This window comes from Opisthocomus hoazin, chromosome Z (assembly GCF_030867145.1).
Source record: "Opisthocomus hoazin isolate bOpiHoa1 chromosome Z, bOpiHoa1.hap1, whole genome shotgun sequence".
Lineage (NCBI taxonomy): Eukaryota > Metazoa > Chordata > Aves > Opisthocomiformes > Opisthocomidae > Opisthocomus > Opisthocomus hoazin.
In genome coordinates, this window is record NC_134454.1 from 63,041,746 (window position 1) to 63,064,543 (window position 22,798).

General features: G+C 39.1%; 1 protein-coding gene across 12 annotated transcripts in view; it reads left to right on the plus strand.

Moving 5' to 3' along the window:
- Positions 1-22,798, plus strand: part of PAM (peptidylglycine alpha-amidating monooxygenase) — a 162,591-nt gene that overhangs the window by 133,596 nt on the left and 6,197 nt on the right. For 9 of the 12 annotated variants that reach the window (XM_075410864.1, XM_075410860.1, XM_075410866.1 and 6 more), the window contains 8 exons: positions 1,908-2,213; positions 7,244-7,373; positions 16,293-16,409; positions 16,918-16,990; positions 17,518-17,731; positions 18,410-18,610; positions 21,338-21,456; positions 21,976-22,075. In XM_075410864.1, the coding sequence (XP_075266979.1) occupies positions 1,908-2,213; positions 7,244-7,373; positions 16,293-16,409; positions 16,918-16,990; positions 17,518-17,731; positions 18,410-18,610; positions 21,338-21,456; positions 21,976-22,075 (1,260 nt within the window). The remainder of the gene's footprint in view (positions 1-1,907; positions 2,214-7,243; positions 7,374-16,292; positions 16,410-16,917; positions 16,991-17,517; positions 17,732-18,409; positions 18,611-21,337; positions 21,457-21,975; positions 22,076-22,798) is intronic. The other 3 variants (XM_075410865.1, XM_075410869.1, XM_075410870.1) reach the window with 3 other exon arrangements.

The following is a 22,798-nucleotide window of genomic DNA, read 5'->3' on the forward strand; positions in this document are numbered from 1 at the left end:
AGTTACATTGGGCAGAATGCTGCTTTTGCCATTCAGACCTCTCTGTTGGAAATAATTGCATATAGAGAAGTCAGTGGGCTTTGCTCATCTGTGGGTCTTCAGCCATGGAAAAGAAAAAAAAATTTTGTACATATGAATTTAGTTTAATTTTTAAACTGGTGCAAAAATATAGTTAAGGCCAGTGGGGAGTATTTTAATACTGATTGTTGCCTAAGTAAAGGAAATTCCAGATTTATTTCTACATCAGCACCAATTCTTGGATGCTTTCAGTAGAGACTACTGAACCCAATTAATGTAATTATAAACCTTTCTCAGAATAAATGCTGTTTGTATCTGAAACTTTGAATATTTGGATTTGTGCTGAATCAGTAGTTGGACTAGCTGAATGACAATGTTAGGATTATGAAGCATTCTATCTTTACAATTGTATTTGAAACAAATAGATCATATTTGTTATATAGCTTAACAGTTTAATTTGCTTTGTTCATTTCATTGAAATTGGCTCTGTTACTTCAGTAATTGTTTTCTGACAGAAGATTTCATCTGGGATATTTCATTTCCAAGGCAAGGAGCGGAATCCTACCCAAAAATCACTGAACTACGACTGTTTATAAACATGACAGATCCTCTTAGGGTCATTTTCAAAAGACTCATTTTCCTCTGTCCCAGGCTGCAAGTGACGATTTCTGGTTCTGGATAGAATTTTTTTGGTGAAAGCTTCATTAGTTATAGTTCTGCTTTTCTAAAAGATGTCTTATATAGCCTGTAATAAAATAATACAAATTCTTAATTATGAGTGATTTGTACTTGAAGTGAAATAGAAGTGTACTTACTTGCATTAAATGTTAAAGCATGTTGGTTATCTCTTTCCATTCAAATGGTGCAGTTGCATTTAACTGAACTGATAGTACTTTCGGGCAGCCAAGATACTGGGTTAATAAATTCTAGCAAGTTGGGTACATGCTAGTTAGCAGAGAATCCCAGGAGAGGGATATACGTGTCACAATGTCATCATTTTAATTTATCCTGCAAAAATAATTTAACATTGACTTCATGAAAACCTGTTCAGGTCGTTTGAATATTTTCTGAAAAAAGTTGTGGTTCTGGAATTTGCATACCAAATTTTAGGTTGTTGGCTTAGAGCTGTTGTTCTGGAATTTACTGAAATGGTGGTTGATGTCTAAGAAAGCTATAGTGATAACTATGTTGCTAGCAAGCAGCTTGAGAAAGTACTGATCCCTGCATTGCCAGATGACATTGTGACTAAGGAGTGTTACTATTTGGTGGAAGAGGAAGGACAGGACCCAGACCAAATTAATAAATGAAAAATTAATGGATCACTGTTTTGCTAGTGTGTCTTGTTTCTACAGTATGCTCTATGGAATCTGTTTGCAAATGTAAAAGTTTGTTTCTACAGCCTAAGCTTTTGATGCGATGACAGATTTCAAAGAAATACTGTCTTTATAAGTAAACAAATTGATAAAACTAACGAATTTTTACCTCTTTGTTTTATAAAAGTAGGATAAGTCTACAGTAGTCGCCTAGCAAATCCAGATAATCCCATAATAAATACTCTTGTTCTGAAATTTGCACGCATTTTCTTTTTCTTCTTTTTTTTTGTCTTGTTCCCGTCTGTGCAGGGGTGATGATTTTTTGATTCCAAAATGTCAGGTAAAAGTGGACATTTATATGTAAATTAAAGTTGATAAAGATGTGACATTATATTTTCGTACCAGAGACTTGGATCAATTAATACCTGAGGCTGAAATGGTTCTACTACTACTTTTGACAATGGCTGTTTGAATAACTTTGTACATTATACTTTGTTGAAGCTTTCTAAAACTACATGATCTGTTATAATTGTTTGTTTCCCCTCCTTTCCTCTTATGTTTTCTCTTTCTGTACAGGTGATTTCTATTCACTCCTTTCCAAGCTGCTAGGAGAAAGGGAAGATGTTGTACATGTACATAAGCATAACCCTACAGAAAAGGCAGAATCAGATCTTGTAGCTGAGATTGCTAATGTAGTCCAAAAGAAGGATCTTGCCAGAGAGATCACAAATCATGATGAGAGGGACAATACTATTCTTGTCAGAGACAGAATTCACAAGTTTCACAGACTAGAGTCTACTTTGAGGCCACCAGAGAACACACATTTCTCTTTACAACAGCCTAAACATGATGAGGGAAGCTGGGAAAAAGAACATACAGGAGGTGGGTTAGGGGTTAATTTTATACAATGAAATGCAATGTAAGAGCTGTGATCCACATTAGCAGAATCTGAAGGGAATAACAATTGATGCTTGGAAGTATTTTACATGACAGTTTTCCTAATTATGGAAATGTTCTCTCTCTATTTTAGAGGTTTTTCAGTGGGATTCTTTCCCCCTCCATTTGTGAAGAAAGAATGTATGCCAGTGTCACAATACCAGTACTTTTTGGAACATAGAGTATTTTTTCTACTCTCAAGACTCTTACTTAATGATTTGATATCATTAGGTAAACACATGATATAGTAGCTATTGGAAGTGAAGAATTTTCTTAATACAAGTAACTACTATAAAATGGCCACTGGGATAATTGGTGCATTTTATGAGTTTTCTGATTACCTTGATTTGTCAGATACAGGATTTTATAAATATTATTGCTGTAATTCTATCAGACGTTTTTTCTCTTATTCAGACAGAGTGGTAGTTAATCCTGAAAAATTCTTGAGCAGTAAAAATTTACGCGTATTTATTTCGAATTAGGCTTGCCTATCCAAATATTCTTCGACAGGCTGTTTTGTTATACTAGGTTTATAATTCATTCCCTTCAGGTTTCTGTGACAGCAGAAACCATGGAAGTATTGTGTTTGTTTTACTTGCATTTTGGTCTCTGTTGTATTGATTGTACTTATCTGGCTTTCCACATTAGCAAGTAAGACTAATGCAGCATGTGACTAGTATCTCATGAAAGAAAAGGTATGCATGCATGAAAGTCATCTGTAAGCACATGCTAGCTTTTATGTTGCAACCAGCCATCTTGATGTTTCCAAGTACTGTTGTATGCAAATGCACATCATTCATCATCCATGTGGTTTTTATTTCAGTTCAAAATGTTAACATGTATTGTCTCTGTTTATGTGGGATTCTGTTATAGTATTCAAATTCAGCAAAATCCTGGGTTTGTATTTAAAAGAAAACCAAAGATGAGGACTTTCCAATGTTATGTTACGCTAGTCAGTTAAATGAAAGCCTGTCACATTATTGACATAGAGGTAAAAAACAGGTGGGATGTTACTATGTGCCTGACAAAAGTGTAAATCATAAATAATTCCACAAGTCACACTGGTATTACGTGCTTGGAAGAGTAATGTATGTAGCATTTCTGCAAAACCCATTTGTTCAGTTCAGACTAGCAGCATGTGGTGTATAGAGGGGAAAAAGGAAATTTTCTTTCTGTTCTAACTGATCCAGCGGAGGGAGTGTCAGTGGACTGAATAAACGGCTTGGTTGGCACACCATATGGCATGAATTCTAACTACAGAAAGCATTTGCTCAGCTACTTTAGTAGCTATATATTCGTTTTGGGGGAATTTGTTGGTGTAGGGCTAATTAATAAATGGACTTTCAAACGATGCAATTTTGAGTTACAGCAAAAAGAAAAACTGAATTGATCTTAATTAGCATTGATTTATTTTTTTAATGTTTGTGATACTGCTAACTACAGAAATTCTGAACCACAAAAGCTGTCAGCGCCATCTTTTGGCAAAAGAACTTCTATAGCAATAAAATCTTTAAGCACGTTTGGTTTCTGTTTTGGGAAGTATTTGTATATTAGAACAGAACCTTCGATAACAGAATTCTCCTCTTCAGAGGAAGAAGTGGAACAGAAAGCGTTTAAACTTGTCTTGTTTTAATTAAAAAAATCTGCATCCTTCTTAAAATTCTTTACTATATTGAATTTTAAAAAAATCTCAGTATTTCTTCGGACTCTGGTTGCTGTTAAATTAATTTCATTTTTAAAAATTACTGGAATTAAAATAGTTTAATGTTTTTAGTCTTGCAAATATTCCAGTTTTTAACATGTAACTGGCCTGAAATAGCAAGTGACCGATACGTTAAGTATGGTTGTTACACATATTATGTTTGTAACTATATTACTGCTCTTCCTGTACTGTTGTTATCTTTTTCCACTGAGACTGGTCACTAATCAGTCGGATTGTTCAACATCACTGCAACCAATACAGTTACACCTCCCAATTAAGGCAAACAGTGTAATTTCCCAATTTGTAAAACTCCTTTGTGAAGTGCTTGCTTACGTTTAGCAAGATTTAAATGCCTACTGTGATGGCAGGCTGTAAATGCCACATGACTGAAATTTATAATGTTAAAAGCTAGCAAGAGCTTCCAACGATTTCTGGACAGTAAATTGCAATTTTGCCAATAAATAAGGCTTTATTCTTTTACTTATAGAGAGATTAGAAGCTGATTTGCGTGTCTTAAATCTATGTAATTCTTTATAGTTTTATTGATGAAAGGAATTACTCAAATTACAACGTAGAAGATCTGGTACTTAGTTTAGAAATCTCATTTACAACAAAATTGGTTATTATATATACTTTTTTAAGATGTAATTGTAAATTATTTTAATGGGGGAAAGTAATTTTCTTTCTTTCATGTGTAACTGTTCCATGGACTGCTTAGATTTTCTGGAAATTAATAATCAGTCTTAGATAAATGAAGTCTAAATTTAGTAAGTAAGTTTTTGTAAAAAGCTAGTTGCCTTAAGATAAACCTGTATCAAAGGACTTTCAGTATGAGACTTGTGAAGGAAAAAGAAGAGATAACTATAATAAAATAAATTTTGGAAAAGTATGAGAAAATCTAAAGGATATGTAAAGCCTGGAGTTCTTCTGATTCGACTGTATTTCACTGTACATTCATCTCATTGTTTTGATCTATCAGAAATCTTTTAGTCCTTTGAGTGTAAGTATAAACATTTTGTATTTTACAGCACATGCCTTTTGAGAGGCTGAATTTTACAGAGGCTAAAATTTAGGCTTCCTATGTTAGCCTTTTAATTTTTCTAGCTTTTTTGGAAAAAGCTGAGGGGCCAAGGGGCACTGTAACACTAAACGTACACAAGTTTTCTGCAAGTTAACTTAGGCTGATACGGGATGAGGAAGTGAGGAAGCAGACACTGCATTTCCATCCTTTTATTCCTTTCAAAATCCTAACATCCATGAATATACCTGGTACTGCAGCTGCTCTGACCAACTGAACTGTACAGAAGTATGAATATGTATAATTTTTTTATTAATGGCTTTTCTTATAGCTTGGAACTTTTGTTTGGCTAAAATTGCTACAGAGTAGAATTTCTTGATGGACAAGTTTCTGATTACTGCCTTGGATTGACTGCAGTTGCTGGTTGCCTTAGGTTTGTGTTTGCCTAGAGAGCTTCTCTATGACCTAGTCTAGCTATGGTATCTAAAACTACAAAGGTAAAATACCTCCTAATCTGTGGTAGGTTTTCAGCACTGGTTTTATCTGTCCCCTGTGTAGATTGTAGAACATGGTTTTCCCTCCACCCCATCCTTGCTGTTACTCCTCAGACTACATCTCTTCCAAGTGAAATGGAAGAGGTGGGGGCCAGAGCGTGTGCTTATCAGAACAGCTGGGTTGCAGAGGTGACCTGAAGATTTTTGGGCACTGTTTCCCTTTTCGTTTTTCCTTTCATTAAAGATCAGTTCCAGATGAACCCTTTCAGACTCCTTGGGTGCTGTTTGTAAAGGTCTGTGATATGCCTTGTTTCAAAGCACTGATGCCCTGGCACTTTGTGAATGGGGATGTGTATTTAACCTGCCTAGATGGTACCCCAGTGGTCGGCTTTTAGGATCACAGCAAAACATACAAACTTCAGGTGAACTGAAAGTTGCAAAGTACAGCATGTTGCTGTCAAACTCTTTGAATACTAGTGGAACAGCTCCAGTTTCATGTAATTGCAAAGAAATTGCTTCCTATTCACCTTCAGTTTGGCTATATGTACCTACCTACAAAGTCTACACATTAGAAATACCACAATTATGCTGAACAAATTCATTTCTGAAAGGAAGGAGTGATGGATTTCCTAACATGTAGAAGGCACTTTAGGATTTGGGTTGTTTATTTCCTTGTATCGGAATTACGTTTTTTATTTTGGGGAATATTGGTCAGTTGTCTCTTAATACTGCCAGAGCAACCCAGACCAACTTCTTCCAAACAGCATTTAAGCAGTCTGTGAGAAATTAATCCTTTTAACCAATGCTCTGCAACTTTTTCAAATTTTGGACTGTTCATATCTTTAATCAGCATAAGTCAATTTTTACAAGAAACAGAGGTAGAAGTAAACATCTTTTTATATTTTTAAATTTAGTCTTTAAGTTGAAACTAAATTTGTCTTGATTGAGGAATTTTACACTTTAAGACAAACACAAAAAGGATCCAACTTTTTAGTAGTGGTTAACTTGCTAAACCCTGTGCTGTTGATACAGTGTTAAAATCAGATTTGTGTTACTCAAAAACTATCCAGTATTTATTCTTCAAAAACAGTGTGTTATGGCATAAACAGTGACAGATATTCTACCCTTCTTCATCTCTTTTGTCAGATTTAGACATCTATTTCCTGTTCATGCCTATAATATTTTGATTAGGATATGAAAACTATCCAGAACTAATGCATATGTTGGCCGTAAGAAATGCTGTTCTTCCTTCTCCTTTTTTTTTTCTTAGTGCTTAAAGCTTTTTTTGAAAAAAAGTCATGAATCAGCCACTTTTGATATGTGGTTGGTTTAGTGATTCATAGTCTTTGTTACGCATTTTTTAATAAAGCACTGATAGGTTAGTGTTTGAATTTGCCTGCTGATTTTGTGTAATAGTTTTATTTTTCTGTAATCTGTCAAGGTAGGAAGTATTCACAGAGCTCCTAAAACTTCTAGATTATGTGTACCTGTATCCTTGTAAGATGGAGAAAAGAATGGATTCAAAAGAGGTTTTGAAGTTTCTGTCATCCTATATGTAGCAGGATGCCAGTGCTTGTGCATGCTTTACTATAATAATAAAACTACGCTTGGAATTAAATTGCAATGCATTAATGGAAATACTGCATGCAAGAAAGTGGCCATATAATTCCAAACAGTCTGTACCAAATGCCAGTTAACCATGTTTTTCTACAAATGTGCTATATGAGTGTCTTATCTTTTGTTCATTTGTTTCTTTGGTTAGATTTCCACATAGAAGAGGCTGTGGAGTGGCCTGGGTTAGATCTCAAACTAGGCCAGGTTTCTGGGTTGGCTCTGGACGCTGAAAATAACCTAGTTATCTTCCACAGAGGTGATCATGTTTGGGATGAAAAGTAAGTATTTACACTGCTGAATGGCATATTAGAAGGTCAGATTGGTGTGTGCTGTTTGTATATCTTCTCAAGAAAAGAAAAGACAGGTTGCAGTTCCTTTTCCATTTAAAATTCAGTTCTTTGGCTGAAAGTGCCTTTGGGAGACTCAGAATGGAAGTGGTGACTGACAGTTCAAGGTGATGGAGTTACTAGGTCTTTAGACAGTAAGAATGTGTCTCCAGAGAAAAAGAACATAGTACATTAGGTCCTTAAACTGTATGACCAGTTTAGCATGATATCCACTGGGATTAATTATCCCTGCTTCTCCATGTTTTTTAGCAGGACTAATTAGCCTGGGAGAATGATGCTTTAGTACGGTATACTACTATTAGCACCTGGGTTTAAGACACACGAAGCAGCTCCGGTGTATGTTCCTTCTTTTTGTGTTTATGCCCACTGAACACAATTGGATTGTTACAACGCACTCTCTCAAAACAGGCTTTCTTCTACTCATTGGATAAAATTTACTACATTTAGTGTCACTCAAAACAAAAAAAAAAAGTCCAAACTTCATAATGGCCATTCTTCTAGTGTTTGTAAAGTAATATACTCAAAGGTGTATTATTTTAAGAACAGAACATTCGAAATACAGTGTCCTTATTTGTACAAAGTCCTTATGACTTTGAGCTTTAAAACAGTACGTCTAACTGTTTAGATGGACACTCTGGAAAAAATTCCATGGAATTGTAACAGAACGCTGAAAGGATATAGTATCAGCCTACAACAAAATGCTATGTGCTAAATGTGCTTTTTTAATCTTCTTTCTAAGCATCTGTTCTCGATATATGTAAGTATAAACGGTAGGGTTTCTCCAAACTCATGATTCATTCTAAGATAACGTAGTTTCTGAAAATTAGAGGGGGCGGTTTTCTTAACCTTAAAATAACAAATTGTGCTTAGAATACTGTTTTATAAAGGAAAGTAAATTCTTTGGGGTTTTAGCTTAATAATGTAATGCAGCATATAAGGCAGTCGTTTATGTCTCATGCCTTATATCAGTGATCTCTCCAGCTCAAGTGTGCATAAATATAGACTATAAAATTTGAAAGGATGATGTGTGCTGCAACTTTTATTGCTCAAGCTTCAAGTAAAAGCTGATATTGGTTTGGTTTTTTTCATCCTCCTACACATGAACATAAGTGCTGTTCTTTGTGTCATTGAGGAAAGAATTGAAAAAAATACACTGGCAGTTGTATTCATTTCTTACTTCTGAAATGTGTATCTTTGAGTGTCTGGCAACTGAAGTATACCCACAACCCGGAGCACAAAACTTGGAGTTTGAGACCAAGCAGTATTTGGAGAGCTTACGGATTTTAAACAGAACAAAAAAAACATTAACATTCCCTAAAATAGCAAGCGAGCATAATGAGTCAACCATGTCAACAGACAGATTGAACTTCAGCATTCTTACGGTGTGGATGCAGAAGATGATCAGAAGATGGAAGCTGCTGAAGGTGAAGGGCTCTGGAGCAGTGGGTGAAGGTGAAGCTCCATCCAGGGGGTTGCCCAGGACCAGTCAGTCAGCCCCACGTATTACAACTGCCTCAGCTAATAAAAGAGGAGGGTAATTGTCATAGGTGATTCCCTTCTGAGGGGAACAGAGGGCCCGATCTGCCGACCGGACCCATCCCGCAGGGAAGTCTGCTGCCTCCCTGGGGACCGGGTTAGGGATGTTGCGAAGAAACTCCCTGGTCTGGTGCGGCCTTCTGATCACTACCCCCTCTTGGTAATGCAGGTTGGCGGGAGCGAGATCGCAGAGAGAAGTCCCAAGGCCATCAAAAGGGACTTCAGGGCACTGGGGCGACTGGTTGAGGGATCAGGGGCGCAGGTGGTGTTTTTCTCCATCCCATCAGTGGCAGGGAACAGCACTGAAAGGGGCAGGAAAACTCACCTGGTTAACAGGTGGCTCAGGGACTGGTGCCATCAGTTAAATTTTGCCTTCCTTGATCATGGGGAGGTGTACACAGCACTGGGCCTGCTGGCGACAGGTGGATCGCAGCTGTCTCAAAGGGGAAAAAGGATTCTTGGCCACGAGCTGGCGGGGCTCATTGAGAGGGCTTTAAACTAGGTTCGAAGGGGGAAGGGGACATTGCCCAGCTCACTAGGGACGAGCCCAGGCTTGGCGTGCCAGGGTCAGGGGTGAGACTGACAGCCCAGCTCAAGTGTGTCTATACCAACGCACGTAGCATGGGCAATAAACAGGAGGAGCTGGAAGCCATTATACAGCAGGACAGCTACGACTTGGTCGCCATCAGAGAAACGTGGTGGGACAACTCGCATGACTGGCATGCTGTCATGGATGGCTGCAGACTCTTTAGGAAAGACAGGCCAACAAGGAGAGGTGGTGGAGTTGCTCTGTATGTGAGGGAGCAACTGGAATGCATTGAGCTTGGCCTGGGGGCAAATGAGGAACAAGTTGAAAGCTTGTGGGTTAGAATTAAGGGACAGGCTCACATGGGTGACATTACGGTGGGTGTGTACTACAGGCCACCTGACCAAGAGGAGGAAGTTGATGAGGCCTTCTACAGGCAGCTGCAAGCAGCCTCACAATCACAGGCCCTGGTTCTCATGGGGGCCTTGAACCACCCTGACATCAGCTGGGGAGACCATAGAGCTAGACAGGCGCAATCCAGGAGGTTCCTACAGAGCATCGATGATAACTTTCTGATGCAAGTGGTGGAGGAACCAACAAGGAAAGGTGCCCTGCTGGACCATGTATTAACAAACAAGGAGGGACTGGTGGAGGATGTGAAGGTCGGAGGTAGACTCGGCTGCAGGGACCGTGAAACGGTCAAGTTCAGGATCCTGCGTGGAGGAAGCGGGGTGATAAGCAGGATCAAAACCTTGGACCTCAGGAGGGCTAACTTTGCCCTCTTCAAGGAGCTACTGGGAGGAATCCCGTGGACCAAGGCTCTCGAAGGCAGGGGGGTCCAAGAGTGCTGGTCGCTCTTTAAACGTCACTTCCTCCATGCTCAGGAGCGGTGCATCCCCCTGAGAAAGAAATCGAGCAAAGGAGGCAGGAGACCTGCATGGTTAAACAAGAAACTTGTAGCGGAGATCAGGTGGAAGAGAAAGGTCCATGGCATGTGGAAAGAGGGGCAGGCCACTTGGGAAGAGTACAGGAATGCGGTCAGAGCGTGCAGGGATGCGACGAGGAAGGCCAAAGCCCACCTGGAATTGAAGCTGGCAAGGGATGTCAAAAACAACAAGAAGGGCTTCTTCAACTACATCAGCAGCAAAACGAAGGCTAGGGACAAGGTGGGGCTGCTGCTGAATGAGGCGGGTGTCCTGGTGACGGAGGATGCAGAGAAGGCAGAGCTACTGAATGCCTTCTTTGCTTCAGTCTTCAGTGCCAAGACAGGCCCTCAGGAATCCCAGGCCCTGGAGGTAAGAGAGGAAGCCTACAGAGAGGATGACTTTCCCTTGGTCGAGGAGGACTGTGTAAGGGATCGCTTAAGCAATCTGGACCTCCACAAATCCATGGGCCCCGATGGAATGCACCCACGAGTGCTGAGGGAGCTGGCGGATGTCATTGCTGAGCCACCCTCCATCATCTTTGAGAGGTCCTGGAGGACAGGAGAGGTGCCCGAGGACTGGAGAAAGGCCAGTGTCATTCCAATCTTCAAGAAGGGCAAGAAGGAGGACCCAGGGAACTACAGGCCGGTCAGCCTCGCCTCCATCCCGGGAAAGGTGATGGAGCAGCTTATCCTGGAGGTCATCATCAAGCAAGTGAAGGAAACAAAGGTTCTCAGGAGTAGTCAGCGTGGATTCACCAAGGGGAAATCATGCCTGACCAATCTGATAGCTTTCTATGATGACATGACTGGCTGGGTAGATGAAGGGAGAGCCGTGGATGTTGTCTACCTGGACTTCAGCAAGGCTTTTCACACAGTCTCCCATGATATCCTCCTAGGGAAGCTCAGGAAGTGTGGGCTGGATGAGTGGTCGGTGAAGTGGATTGAGAACTGGCTGAATGGCAGAACTCAGAGGGTTATCATCAACGGTGCTGAGTCTAGTTGGAGGCCTGTAACTGGTGGTGTCCCTCAGGGGTCAGTACTGGGCCTAGCCTTGTTTAACTTCTTCATCAACAACCTGGATGAAGAGTTAGAATGTACCCTCAGCAAGTTTGCTGATGACACCAAACTGGGAGGAGTGGTAGATACACCGGCAGCTGTGCTGCCATTCAGCGTGACCTGGACAGGCTGGAAAGTTGGGCAGAGAGGAACCTGATGAGGTTCAACAAAGGCAAATGCAGGGTCCTGCACCTGGGGAGGAACAACCCCATGCATGAGTACAGGCTTGGGGTTGACCTGCTGGAGAGCAGCTCTGTGGAGAGGGACCTGGGTGTCCTGGTGGACGACAGGTTAACCATGAGCCAGCAGTGTGCCCTGGCTGCCAAGAAGGCCAATGGCATTCTGGAGTGCATTAGGAGGAGTGTGGCCAGCAGGTCGAGGGAGGTTCTCCTTCCCCTCTACACTGCCCTAGTGAGGGCTCATCTGGAGTACTGTGTCCAATTCTGGGCTCCCCAGTTCAAGAAAGATGAAGAGCTACTGGAGAGAGTCCAGCGGAGGGCTACAAGGATGGTGAGGGCACTGGAACATCTGTCCTGTGAGGAGAGGCTGAGGGAGCTGGGCTTGTTCAGCCTGAAGAAGAGAAGGCTGCGAGGGGACCTAATATATACTTACAAATATCTGAAGGGTGGGTGTCAGGAGGATGGGGCCAAGCTCTTTTCAGTAGTGCCCAGCGACAGGAGAAGGGGCAATGGGCACAAAGTGAAGCAGAGGAAGTTCCGTCTGAACATGAGGAAGAATTTCTTCCCTCTGAGGGTGACGGAGCACTGGAACAGGCTGCCCAGGGAGGTTGTGGAGTCTCCTTCTCTGGAGATATTCAAGACCCGCCTGGACAAGGTCCTCTACAGCCTACTGTAGGTGACCCTGCTTTGGCAGGAGGGTTGGACTAGATGACCCACAGAGGTCCCTTCCAACCTCTACCATTCTGTGATTCTGTGATCAGAGCTGTGGTCTGGAGTCTGGAAATCCATGTACCTACCAGCTGTGTTGGGTAACACTGCAGTTTCAATTAACTCAGCCCTGTTCTTGACAGCAGCCGTTATTCATAGTCTGAGTGTTTCTAGACTGTGATTGCCAGACTTCCTGGAAAAATATTTCATCATATATTTAGTATTAGCAGTATTAATCCATACATCTCTCTGTGTGGTAGCTTGCCATATTTGCCATGTAGTCGTGATTGAAGTTGGAACAAATTGAAGCTGCCTGGCCTTGTAAATATGATGAGAAGCATTCAGTCAGAGATATGTAACCAAGATGTAAGATGAGCTGCTGTTAACTAATGCTGGTTATGGGCATTCTGTAAAGATAACTATGCGTGATACCCTAATTTCTTTGAGAGGGGTTTTGTTCACAAGTCTTTTGTGTTCTTCTTCTTGTAGAGCACAGTGAGTCAATATATAGGAAAGCTAGTGTTGGTAGGAACCCTTAAATCAGATAGGCTAAAACTTCTGTGGGCCTGTGTACAGAGTATTGTGACTTTAAAACAATATGCTTGGAAATCATGCCTGGGGTTAAGCTGTTTTTGTGTCTTGTGGCACAGAGAAGAGGCAGACAGAAGTGTGCTCAGCCAGTCAGCCTTCCCTTTTTATCTTTGGGTATGTCATGGGTATATGAAATAGCCTGAGTACCATTTTGTGGGTTGTGCTGGAAAGGAAGGAGTATATGTGTTCTAATTTTTCAATAAAAAGGACTAAAAAATGAGTATTTGAAAGGGTGTTATCATGACTATTGTGTGGGAGAGGAACAAGATGTTATCAAATTTTAAGTTAATGTTTATCATTAGCTGCAAATACACAGTTAATTGTGTGCAATATTCCTTACCAAATCATAAATGTGATGAATCAATCAAGCCTGAAAGCCCACAATTTTCTCCATTTCAGTGCTTCACCAGCATAGTATAGAAACAAATTAAACAAAAATTATCTGTGCTGCTAGGCAATGCACAAGTTTCCAATGCATTATTAATATATGTCATAAAAGCTGGATCTTCATTGAGCTAAATATAGCTGGATGAATGGTCTGTGCTGATTTAGAAGGCAACTTCAGTCTGCTTTACAACGCAAAAGCAGTTATGCACTGACAAGCCCTGTAATACAGTAGCAGCTTTTCAGTGGCTGTAGCATTCCTTCTGTGCATGATTTAAAAAAAAAAAAAAAAAAAAAAAGGCTTTTGAGTAAGTCAGGTTCTTTTACCATGTCTCCTCAGTTTCAGAACAGTCTGCTGTATGCAGTGTGTGCTGTTTGGAATGAAAAATGTTAGAACTATTCAGCTAGCTAAGCAATGAATCAGCTGGAAATTTTTTTGCATTTTATAATGAAAAATGTATACTATTAATGGAATTTATAAAAGACATATTAAAGAATAGAAACCGCATTCTTATCACTGTGTTCTTAACAAGCTACGCAGGTTAATCTAGGCTGAACACAGTACTGCAGTGGTGATGGATATTGATCAAGAATAGTGCTCAGGGTTGTGCCTTCAGGGATTATGAGATCCGGTGGTGTGTTTAAATTTAACATGTTTGTATCAGTGTGAAGTGGCCAGCTGAGAAGTAGAAAAATAGTTGTGGAATTATGCTGGGGTTTGAAATTAGAATTAGTGACATATGCAGCCATTATTTTAGTTGTCCTTTGCAGAACCTATTCAAAAACCATGCTGCAGAGCAATATCACATATAATAGTAAGGTGTTCAGTTATTTTGGCTGGTTGATTTTGGTCTTGCTTCTTTTAAGCTAACAGTAGTTAGCATTGTTGTATGTCCTCATTTATCAGCTGAAACAAAGGCATATGGACTACCTGGGAAATGGGTCTCAAATGCTGGGAAGGAAAGAGTGACTGTGATTCTGTAGCATGCCAGTCTTCCTCCTAGAAAAGGAAATTTGACAGGAGGAAAATGCATGGCAGATCACTCCCACAGACTCATTTCAAAGTTGGCTAAGCTTACTTTGTAAAAAATACCATACAGTCTCTTATTTACAATGAAAATACTCAGTTCCCCGAGGAGCTGGGTAGTTGTTAGCAGGGAATGCTCAGGATTCTGGACAGCGCTGTTACTAAGAACCAAAATCATAATGAGGAAAGCCAGTAATTTTTTTTTTTAAGTTGTCTAGATAGTTCTCCAGAGATACCATCTTGTTTTCTGTGGGTTTTTTTGTACAGTACCTACTGTCACGAAGATTCTCTTCTGTGATTAGCTGTGCTGGTTTATAACAACATTAGTACTAACATTAGTTCAATCTGTCCAGTGTTTGTTCTCCAGTTGTGGTCATCCATACCTAGAGCAAGTCCTTACGAGCATTAGACTTCATTTTAAATAAAACCGTTTAATACCAAGAGAACTTGTCATAGAAGATTAGTCAGTAATGATAAAGAATAAAGCGCCACCTGCTGAACCATGTTCAAAGAAGCAGATACACATCAGTAGGCCATCGTATGCCAGCACCCTATGTCTCCCTGCAGCATCGCGGCAGAGTGTTTAGGAGGGGTCAGTAAAGAGTTTTAGTAACCATCACCTTGTACTTAACCATTCATAGGGAAAAGGATTTACTGATTTCTATCAGAAATTACATAAATAGTCACAGATGGTTACCATACGTAATGGCAATATCTAAATATTATTTTTTAATTGTAGCCTATGCAAAAACTTAAACACATCCTGTCATAGATTTTTCATTTTATATATGAAGCCAATATTGCTTTTCCACCTTGAAAATTCTAAACATATAAATATTTAATGTTACGGAGAGGTGAGGCTGCTAGGACTATACAAGATAAAGTTTTAACAGCTTTATTCATAGCCTTCTCTGTGACTACAAAGTATATTCTTGTTTACTAAGTTGCATCAATCATAGCTGGATTTCTCTTGGGATTAACAAATGGATTTAAAAATACAAGGTGTGGGGGGGAGTATGTGTTGTATTCACACATTTTTCATCCACGGTCCAATACTATTTTTTTAACATTTAGAATTAAATTTTGTTCAAAATATTTTACACTGTATTTACTTTCACTAAATGCTGAACATATATCTCAACAGGTTAGAGTCATAGCCAGCTTCTCCGTAGGGGTACAGACAACTGTATTTTTTATTCTTTTTTAAGTGTGTTATAATTTTATGCATAGTAGATGTCTTCTCAAAAGTTAATCCTGGTTCCCTATATCTGAAGTAGTGGCATGTTTAAATGTATTTTGTTAATATATTCCATCTACCCTGAAAACTGGGTGTAGAGTTGTGGGGGTGGAAGAAATACACATCATATCCTATAGTCTCCTGCAAGCACACTCTGAAAAGGATAAAAACTTTAAGACCCGAATCTTTACGGTAGTAAACTCTAGCAAAATATTGAATTGTGTTTGAGAAAAGAGAAAACAAAAAACACACAAACACGCATATACTGCCTTTAGACAGTACAAGCTATACCTGGTTTTACTGGCAATTATGCCCTGATGATTAGCTGTATTTTTATGTAGGCTAGTTGTTTGATTTCCCATTTCTGATTTGCCACAGCAAAGAAGAGAAAAAAAAGGAAGAGTTTTTTTCCTTGCTTGCTTTAAGATTATCTTAATTTGTTGCTGTGTTGATTTCATGCTCCTTTAGTTTGGAAGTCAAAACCTAAGTAGGAAATGCAGACATCCAACACTATAAATCTTAACGATCATTCAGTAATGTAATAAAGTTTATTTAAAGAAAAAAAGAAGCCAGTAACCCCACACTGGAATTAAACTACAAAACTCAGGTTTAAGTTGCATGTGTATGGTTCATCAGTGGAACCTTCTAATGCTGGCTTTCTATTCCACTGTTTTTGTGTAGTTCTTTTGACAGCAAATTTGTTTATCAGCAAAGAGAGCTTGGACCAATTGAACAGAACACAATTCTTGTCCTGAATCCAAGTAATACAAAACTGCTTCATTCCATGGGCAAAAGTCTGTAAGTTATTTTTGCTTTTATCAATAGAACTAACATTTCTGTATACTTTACTTCAAAAAATCACCAAGCCTGTTTTCACATATGTTTTGTATTGCATTGTGTGATTGTAGCCTCTGAGTTTGTTTAAATTAATAAATAAGTAATAATTACAAAAGCAGAAACTAGTAAAAATAATCTGCCATCTTAACCACCTCTGCTCTCTACAATTTGTACAATTTCATCTACCAGCCAGATTAGCAGAAATGCAGAGCTGATGAGTATTTTATATTGTCCTTAAAGATACCAAATATTAGCCTGAGTTAGATACCAGAGATCAACTGAGTTTCAGAGCTGCGACACTCTTGGCAAGAAAATTCTATTCTGTAAAGCTATCTTTTTCATTAAATAATACAGGTATTTAGTATGTACAGCATTTGTTGCTTTGTAGATAAAAAGTGAAATCTTCACATCTACAGCATTCTTCCTGAAAGATGTTTTTAGCTTGATTCTTCTACATTTGTGCTTGCAGATTTTATTTACCACATGGTTTGAGTATAGATAAAAATGGTAACTACTGGGTCACTGATGTAGCTCTCCATCAGGTATGTTTTTGAAGCTTTAATACTAGAACCTTAATACTTTGCCAAAAAATGTTTGTCTTTTCCTAGGGATTGGACATAAATTATATATCTAGGCCTGTTAAGATAAACGTTAAGAATATGCCTGCAGAAATTGACCCCTGTGGCCTTCATGGAATACAGCTGTGTTTAGTAATTTGCTACATGGACATAGTATTTAGAAATAAAAGTATCTGGTTTAAAATAATGATTCTTTTGAAAAAGAGCAGATTTTTCTGCTACGTCTTTGCTTGTTGATTCTCCTATGTACTTAAATCCAGAATATGAAACTAAATTTGTTTGCTGTAATCACAGGAAATATATATTTTAGTCAGAAATTTCCCAGAATCAATCCTATTGAAAAACCGGTAATAGATGTCAATATATTAAGGTTATATTTGGTATATAGATTTATTTTATACACAGTGACAGATATTTTTCCATAGGTAGTCATCCCTCTCATATTTCACCTTCCATAACTGAAACCTCTTTTCCTGTTGACTGAAAAAAAGGTTTTCAAACTGAGACGGGATGATCAAGAACCGTTACTGATCTTAGGAGTGGCTTTGCAACCGGGCAGTGATGAAAATCATTTCTGCCAACCGACTGATGTGGCCGTGGATCCGATCACTGGCAGCATTTACGTCTCTGATGGCTACTGTAACAGTCGAATCATTCAGTTCTCTCCAAATGGATTGTATGTGATGCAGTGGGGAGAAGGTACAGGTCAGAGCTCTTGGTACTTTACCCATACTGCTGTTATCATGACCGCATCATGAACCATGAGATTGCTGATGTTAGTGTTACTTTTATTTATAAATTTCTATTAGCGAAATACCTTCCAGGCCCTAGCTGAATTTCAGCCTTGCAGTCGTTGCATTCCAATTTTCTCTCTCCTGTTCGTACGGTTACTTGTAGTAGTTACATATTCACTAAAAATAAAAACTGGGAATTTGTTAGCATGCTGTCAGTACAGTATTGGCATGCCCTATCTTATCAAGAAAATGTTCTGACTTTCACAAAAAATTTACTTTTTTCTTGAACATTTGATCAAATAGTATAAGGCTTTACCATTTTTGCAAGATTTATGACATGATCCCATCTATTTTAAGTTTTATGAACAATCACATTTCTGCCTGACTCAGATTTATGTATCAGGCATTAAACTACACTAAATATTGTAGGATATAGCAACTTCATAAATTTAGGATTTACAAAGACAATGCAAAAGACTACCACAGGTTACCTACCTAAATGAGTAAAACTGCTAGGAGAAGAAAGCAAGCTGACTTTATTCTTTTCCCAGTGCTATATATTGTGTTACGTTACATATTGCTGTTTCTAAGCAAAACCAATAGTTTCATTGTGTACTTTTAAAACACATCTGGATATTTTGTATTGCAGAGACTTCTTTAGGCAGAGCCAGACCTGGACAGTTTCATATCCCTCACAGCTTAGCCCTGATCCCCGACTTCAGTCAGCTATGTGTTGCAGACAGGGAAAACGGTCGAATTCAGTGCTTCAGGTTAGAGACTGGGGAGTTCATAAGAGAGATCAAGCACAAATCGTTTGGAAGAGAGTTGTTTGCAGTTTCATATGCTCCAGGTAATCTTTTTTCCTGTTCTTCAGACTTCAAGTAGTTGTTTCATGCCGGTATGTCACAGTACACAGCGTTATTTCATGAAGAGTGTTATCATTTTATCTTAGGCCAGATATTTATTCTCTTTCAAAGTAGAGCTGATGTAATGGAAAATTTTAGAACTATCCTGTTTTCCTACTTGCAGGGTGAGGGAGGCTTGCATATAATCTCTGCTGCTGAGAAATCACTGATTACACTCCCTAAATATGATATCAACAGTCTTGTGCGCTTCCTAGTGACTGCACAGTCAATAATTAGTTAATAATAATGTTTTAAAATATTCATTTCAAGCTCCATTAAAGAGAGCAAAATAAAGAGCTTCCAAACTATCAAGTAAAGTTTTGGGTTTCAAAAAGCAAAAAATCTGAAAGCAAATAGTTTGAAAAAGTTGTGTTTTTTAATGGTACAATCTGTTTAACGATTACTGCATTAAGTTTTTGTATTAGATTTTTAATACCAGTACTGAAGGTAATGTAAATGTCAAGAACTAGACAAGGAATTTTGGCATGTCAGGCTCCTGACTCTGTAGTTGATATCAAATTTAGTATGCGGGTTCTCTCTCTTACATCTGCCAAGAACATAAGAAATGCTATACTGGATGAGATACTTTATATCTACAGTGCAGTGCTCTGTCTCTGACAGTGGCAGCAAGAGACGTGTTCTAAGGAGAACATGTAAGCCTGGCTGCATTTTGTGATCCAGTCCTCTCTTACTCCTCGTGCATCCACAAGCACTTTATTTAAGGTTGTTAGGAAGTAGCTCCTGACCTCTTCATAGTATCTTTCTATAGACCTGTTGCCCACAAGTTTTCCTAATCCTGTTTTGAACTGTCTTGTATTGTCTGCCTGCTTGACCTCCTGCAGTTACAGGCTCCAGAAGTCACTGCCCATTTTATTTTTTTAATTTAAAGAAGTGACTCATTTCATTGAGTGCTTCTCTGTCACAGTACTTTGGCAGTTGTGAATAACAGTTCCACACTCCTCATGCCTGCTGTCTCTTAGCCTTCTCCTCTCCAAACCAAAGAACCCCAGCCACCTTAGTCTCTCCCTATAAGCCATTTAATTGCTTCAGCCCCTTGACTATTGTAGTTGCCTTTCTCTCCTACCATCTTTAACTTCGTTAGGGCCTTCTTGAGATGTGGAAAATAAAACAGCATTCAGTACTCAAGATGTGGGCCTGATAAGTTTTTGCATAGTGGCAGAACTGTCCCCTCAATTCTTAATTCTCTTCCTGATGATGCCCAACATTCTGTTGAAAGTTTGGTTGTCACTGATAATGGAGCCAAAGGTTGCAGAGACCTTTCAGTCTCTGAGATGTCTCTCCTGAGTTGTAGCTGCCAGTTCCAAGCTAAATTATCATGTAGACATGATCTAGATTATTTTTTCGCAGAAGCATCACTCTACATTTGTCTTTGATGAAGCTCTTCTGCCATCTGTTTGACAACTCACTTATTCTTATAAAAAGTCTTTCCAGACTTTCTCAATATCATCAAGCTTTTGACTACTCTGCAGAACTCAATATCTTCCTCAGACTGGGAAATGTCACTGTTCACCCGATTTTCCATGTTACTGATGATGACTGTTGAATGAAACTGTTTCTGGCTTTGATCCCTGCAGGATCACACTACTCAGACTTCTCTGTCCTGAAAAATTATAAGCTCTGCCCTTAAGCTCTGCTCTTTGCTTCCTGTTCATTCAGCCCTCTGACAGCTTACATTCTTTAAAAACCTCTGATGCACAACTTTGTCAAAGGTTTTTTGAAAATCAGAGCATGTCTACAGAATCTCCTTTACCTGTGTGCTTTTCCTCCCCGTTCGGAGGTGAGGCACATTTTTGCTGTAGAGAAGCCATACCAACTTGTATCCGACAGGGCACACTTACCAATGTCTTATTCTTCATTATGGATTCTACTATCTCACTGGGCATGGAAGCCAGAATTCTTAATGTGTAGCTCTCAAGCACCCTTTTGAGCCCTTGTTGTACGTGGGCATTACGTTAGCAGTCGGCTAGTCTTCTGGAGGAGTGGCTATTTGCAGTCCTAGGTTACACAGCTTGGCCTGAGGTCTGTAATTTCACATTTGACTTCCTTCTGAACTTGAGTGAATGCTGTCCAAACCTGGTGAGTTACTAACCTCCAACTTGTCTAACACCTTTTGTGTATCTCCTTCCAGTCGAGCTGGCTTCTCTGACCTCTGCTACGAAAAAAGTTGAGTGTCAGAATCTCCCCAAAATATTCAACAGAAAAAAATTAACAAAAACTGAGCTTCTTTGCCACAGGCCCCTCATCCCCAAGTGCCCCTTTCACACCTTTTCCTCTTGTGGTCCCACTGATTGCTTAGCTGACTTTCTGCTTTTGATGCGTTTAAAGAACTTTTTGTTATCAGATCAAGCATCCTTGGCAAAGCATTCTTCAGACTATTTTTTTAAGACGTTCACATTCTTTTTACATTTAACCAATCTGTAAAATACTGCCTTGCTTGTTCTTCTAATTTGTATAAAGTGTGCCTCTCTTGAGTGCCAGACTTCCATCTGTTATACCTTACTTAACTTTCCTCCTGTGATTTAGTTTCCTATTGAGTTACATTTCTGTCTGTCTCTCTCTCAGACAGCCTTTTATCATCTGTACTATGACAATTCATCCCCACTAGAGTTTGCTATGTGTGGGTTGCTAAAGCAAATCTAATGTTGTTGCAGGTGGTCTCCTCTTTGCAGTTAACGGAATGCCTTATCCTGGAGAGGCAGAACCAGTGCAAGGATTTGTGATGAACTTCTCTACTGGAGAAATAATGGATACTTTCATTCCACTTAGAAAGGTAGAGTATTGCACAGAGTGACTGGTGCATATAATTATATATATGAGAATGTTGGTAACATCCTACTTCTCCAGCTTTTATAGGACAGTTACAGGAAACAAGATGTTTTATAATGTAAGGTATTCAAAAGGAATTCATTGTAATATTGACTTAATAAAGACACTAGAATTTCAGGTCTTAGTTTCTACATGTGGTACACATCCAAAAATTATACTACCCTCAAGATGATTCCTACAGACTATATCTTCAGTCAGGATAAGCCTACTTTATTGCTGTCAGACAGGTCTTAAAAGCTAGTTTAAGGGAAGAATGAGTGACTTGAAGGATTCATATATTTAGATGCTAGTAATTTGTCAAAAAATATGTATTAATAAGCAGAAATAAAATTCAACTGCATGGTTACACACCTTCTTTACAGAAGATCACTGTGGAAGTTACGGCTAAATGTCGTTCATACAGTATTGTCCGTAAAAGTTGTGTAGGCACCTGAGAGTAATCTGTGACTGCTTATCTTCACAGAGCTTTGAGATGCCACATGATGTTGTTGCTTCAGAAGATAAAACAGTATTCGTTGGAGATGTTCATGCCAGAGTGGTGTGGAAGTTTGCATCCACAGAAAGTATGTTCTTTTTGTTCTTAATGTCACAGCTTCACATTTTGTATCTTCAGATCAGTACCACTTATGTGGACTGCTGGCCAAGAACCTGGTGGCTTAAAGACAATGATTTAAGTACACTACAAGCTTTGCCTGCAGAAGTTGTGTGCTGCCGCTCAGTTTTCATTAACAGACCATTCCTAAGCATTGCTGCATGCGCTGTCAAAGAGTCCTGAGTGCTTGAGTTCATTTGTTGCAGGAGGACTCAAAATGCTTTTGCGTCATGATAGATCTATCCCTTGTCATGTCAGTACCTGCTTAAGCAGAAGCTTGATTCTTTAGCATTTTAGTAATTTTAATGTGTCATTTGCTGAGAAGTCAGCTGCTTCTTTCGAGGTTATCATCTAGGAAACTCCCAGAGGCTGAAGTAAAAACACAAGTCAACTTAAAACTCATTTCATTGGGAGTATTTATCATTAGAAAATGAATCTAGTATAATTTGAAGTCCTATTTCCAAGAAGTGGAAACACTTCCCAGTTTTAATCTAGTAACCCCTAAGGCAAGCAGCCTGACTTCAGGGAGAGGGACATGATTAGTCAGACATCAATTTAGTAGGATTCAGAGAGAGATTAGATATTTTACAGGAATGAAAATATAATCCACTGTTACATTATATTGGATAAAAAATGTATGAGAGAGATAAAACTTCAGGCTTCAGGGTGCTAGTCAACCAGTAAGAGTCTGCTA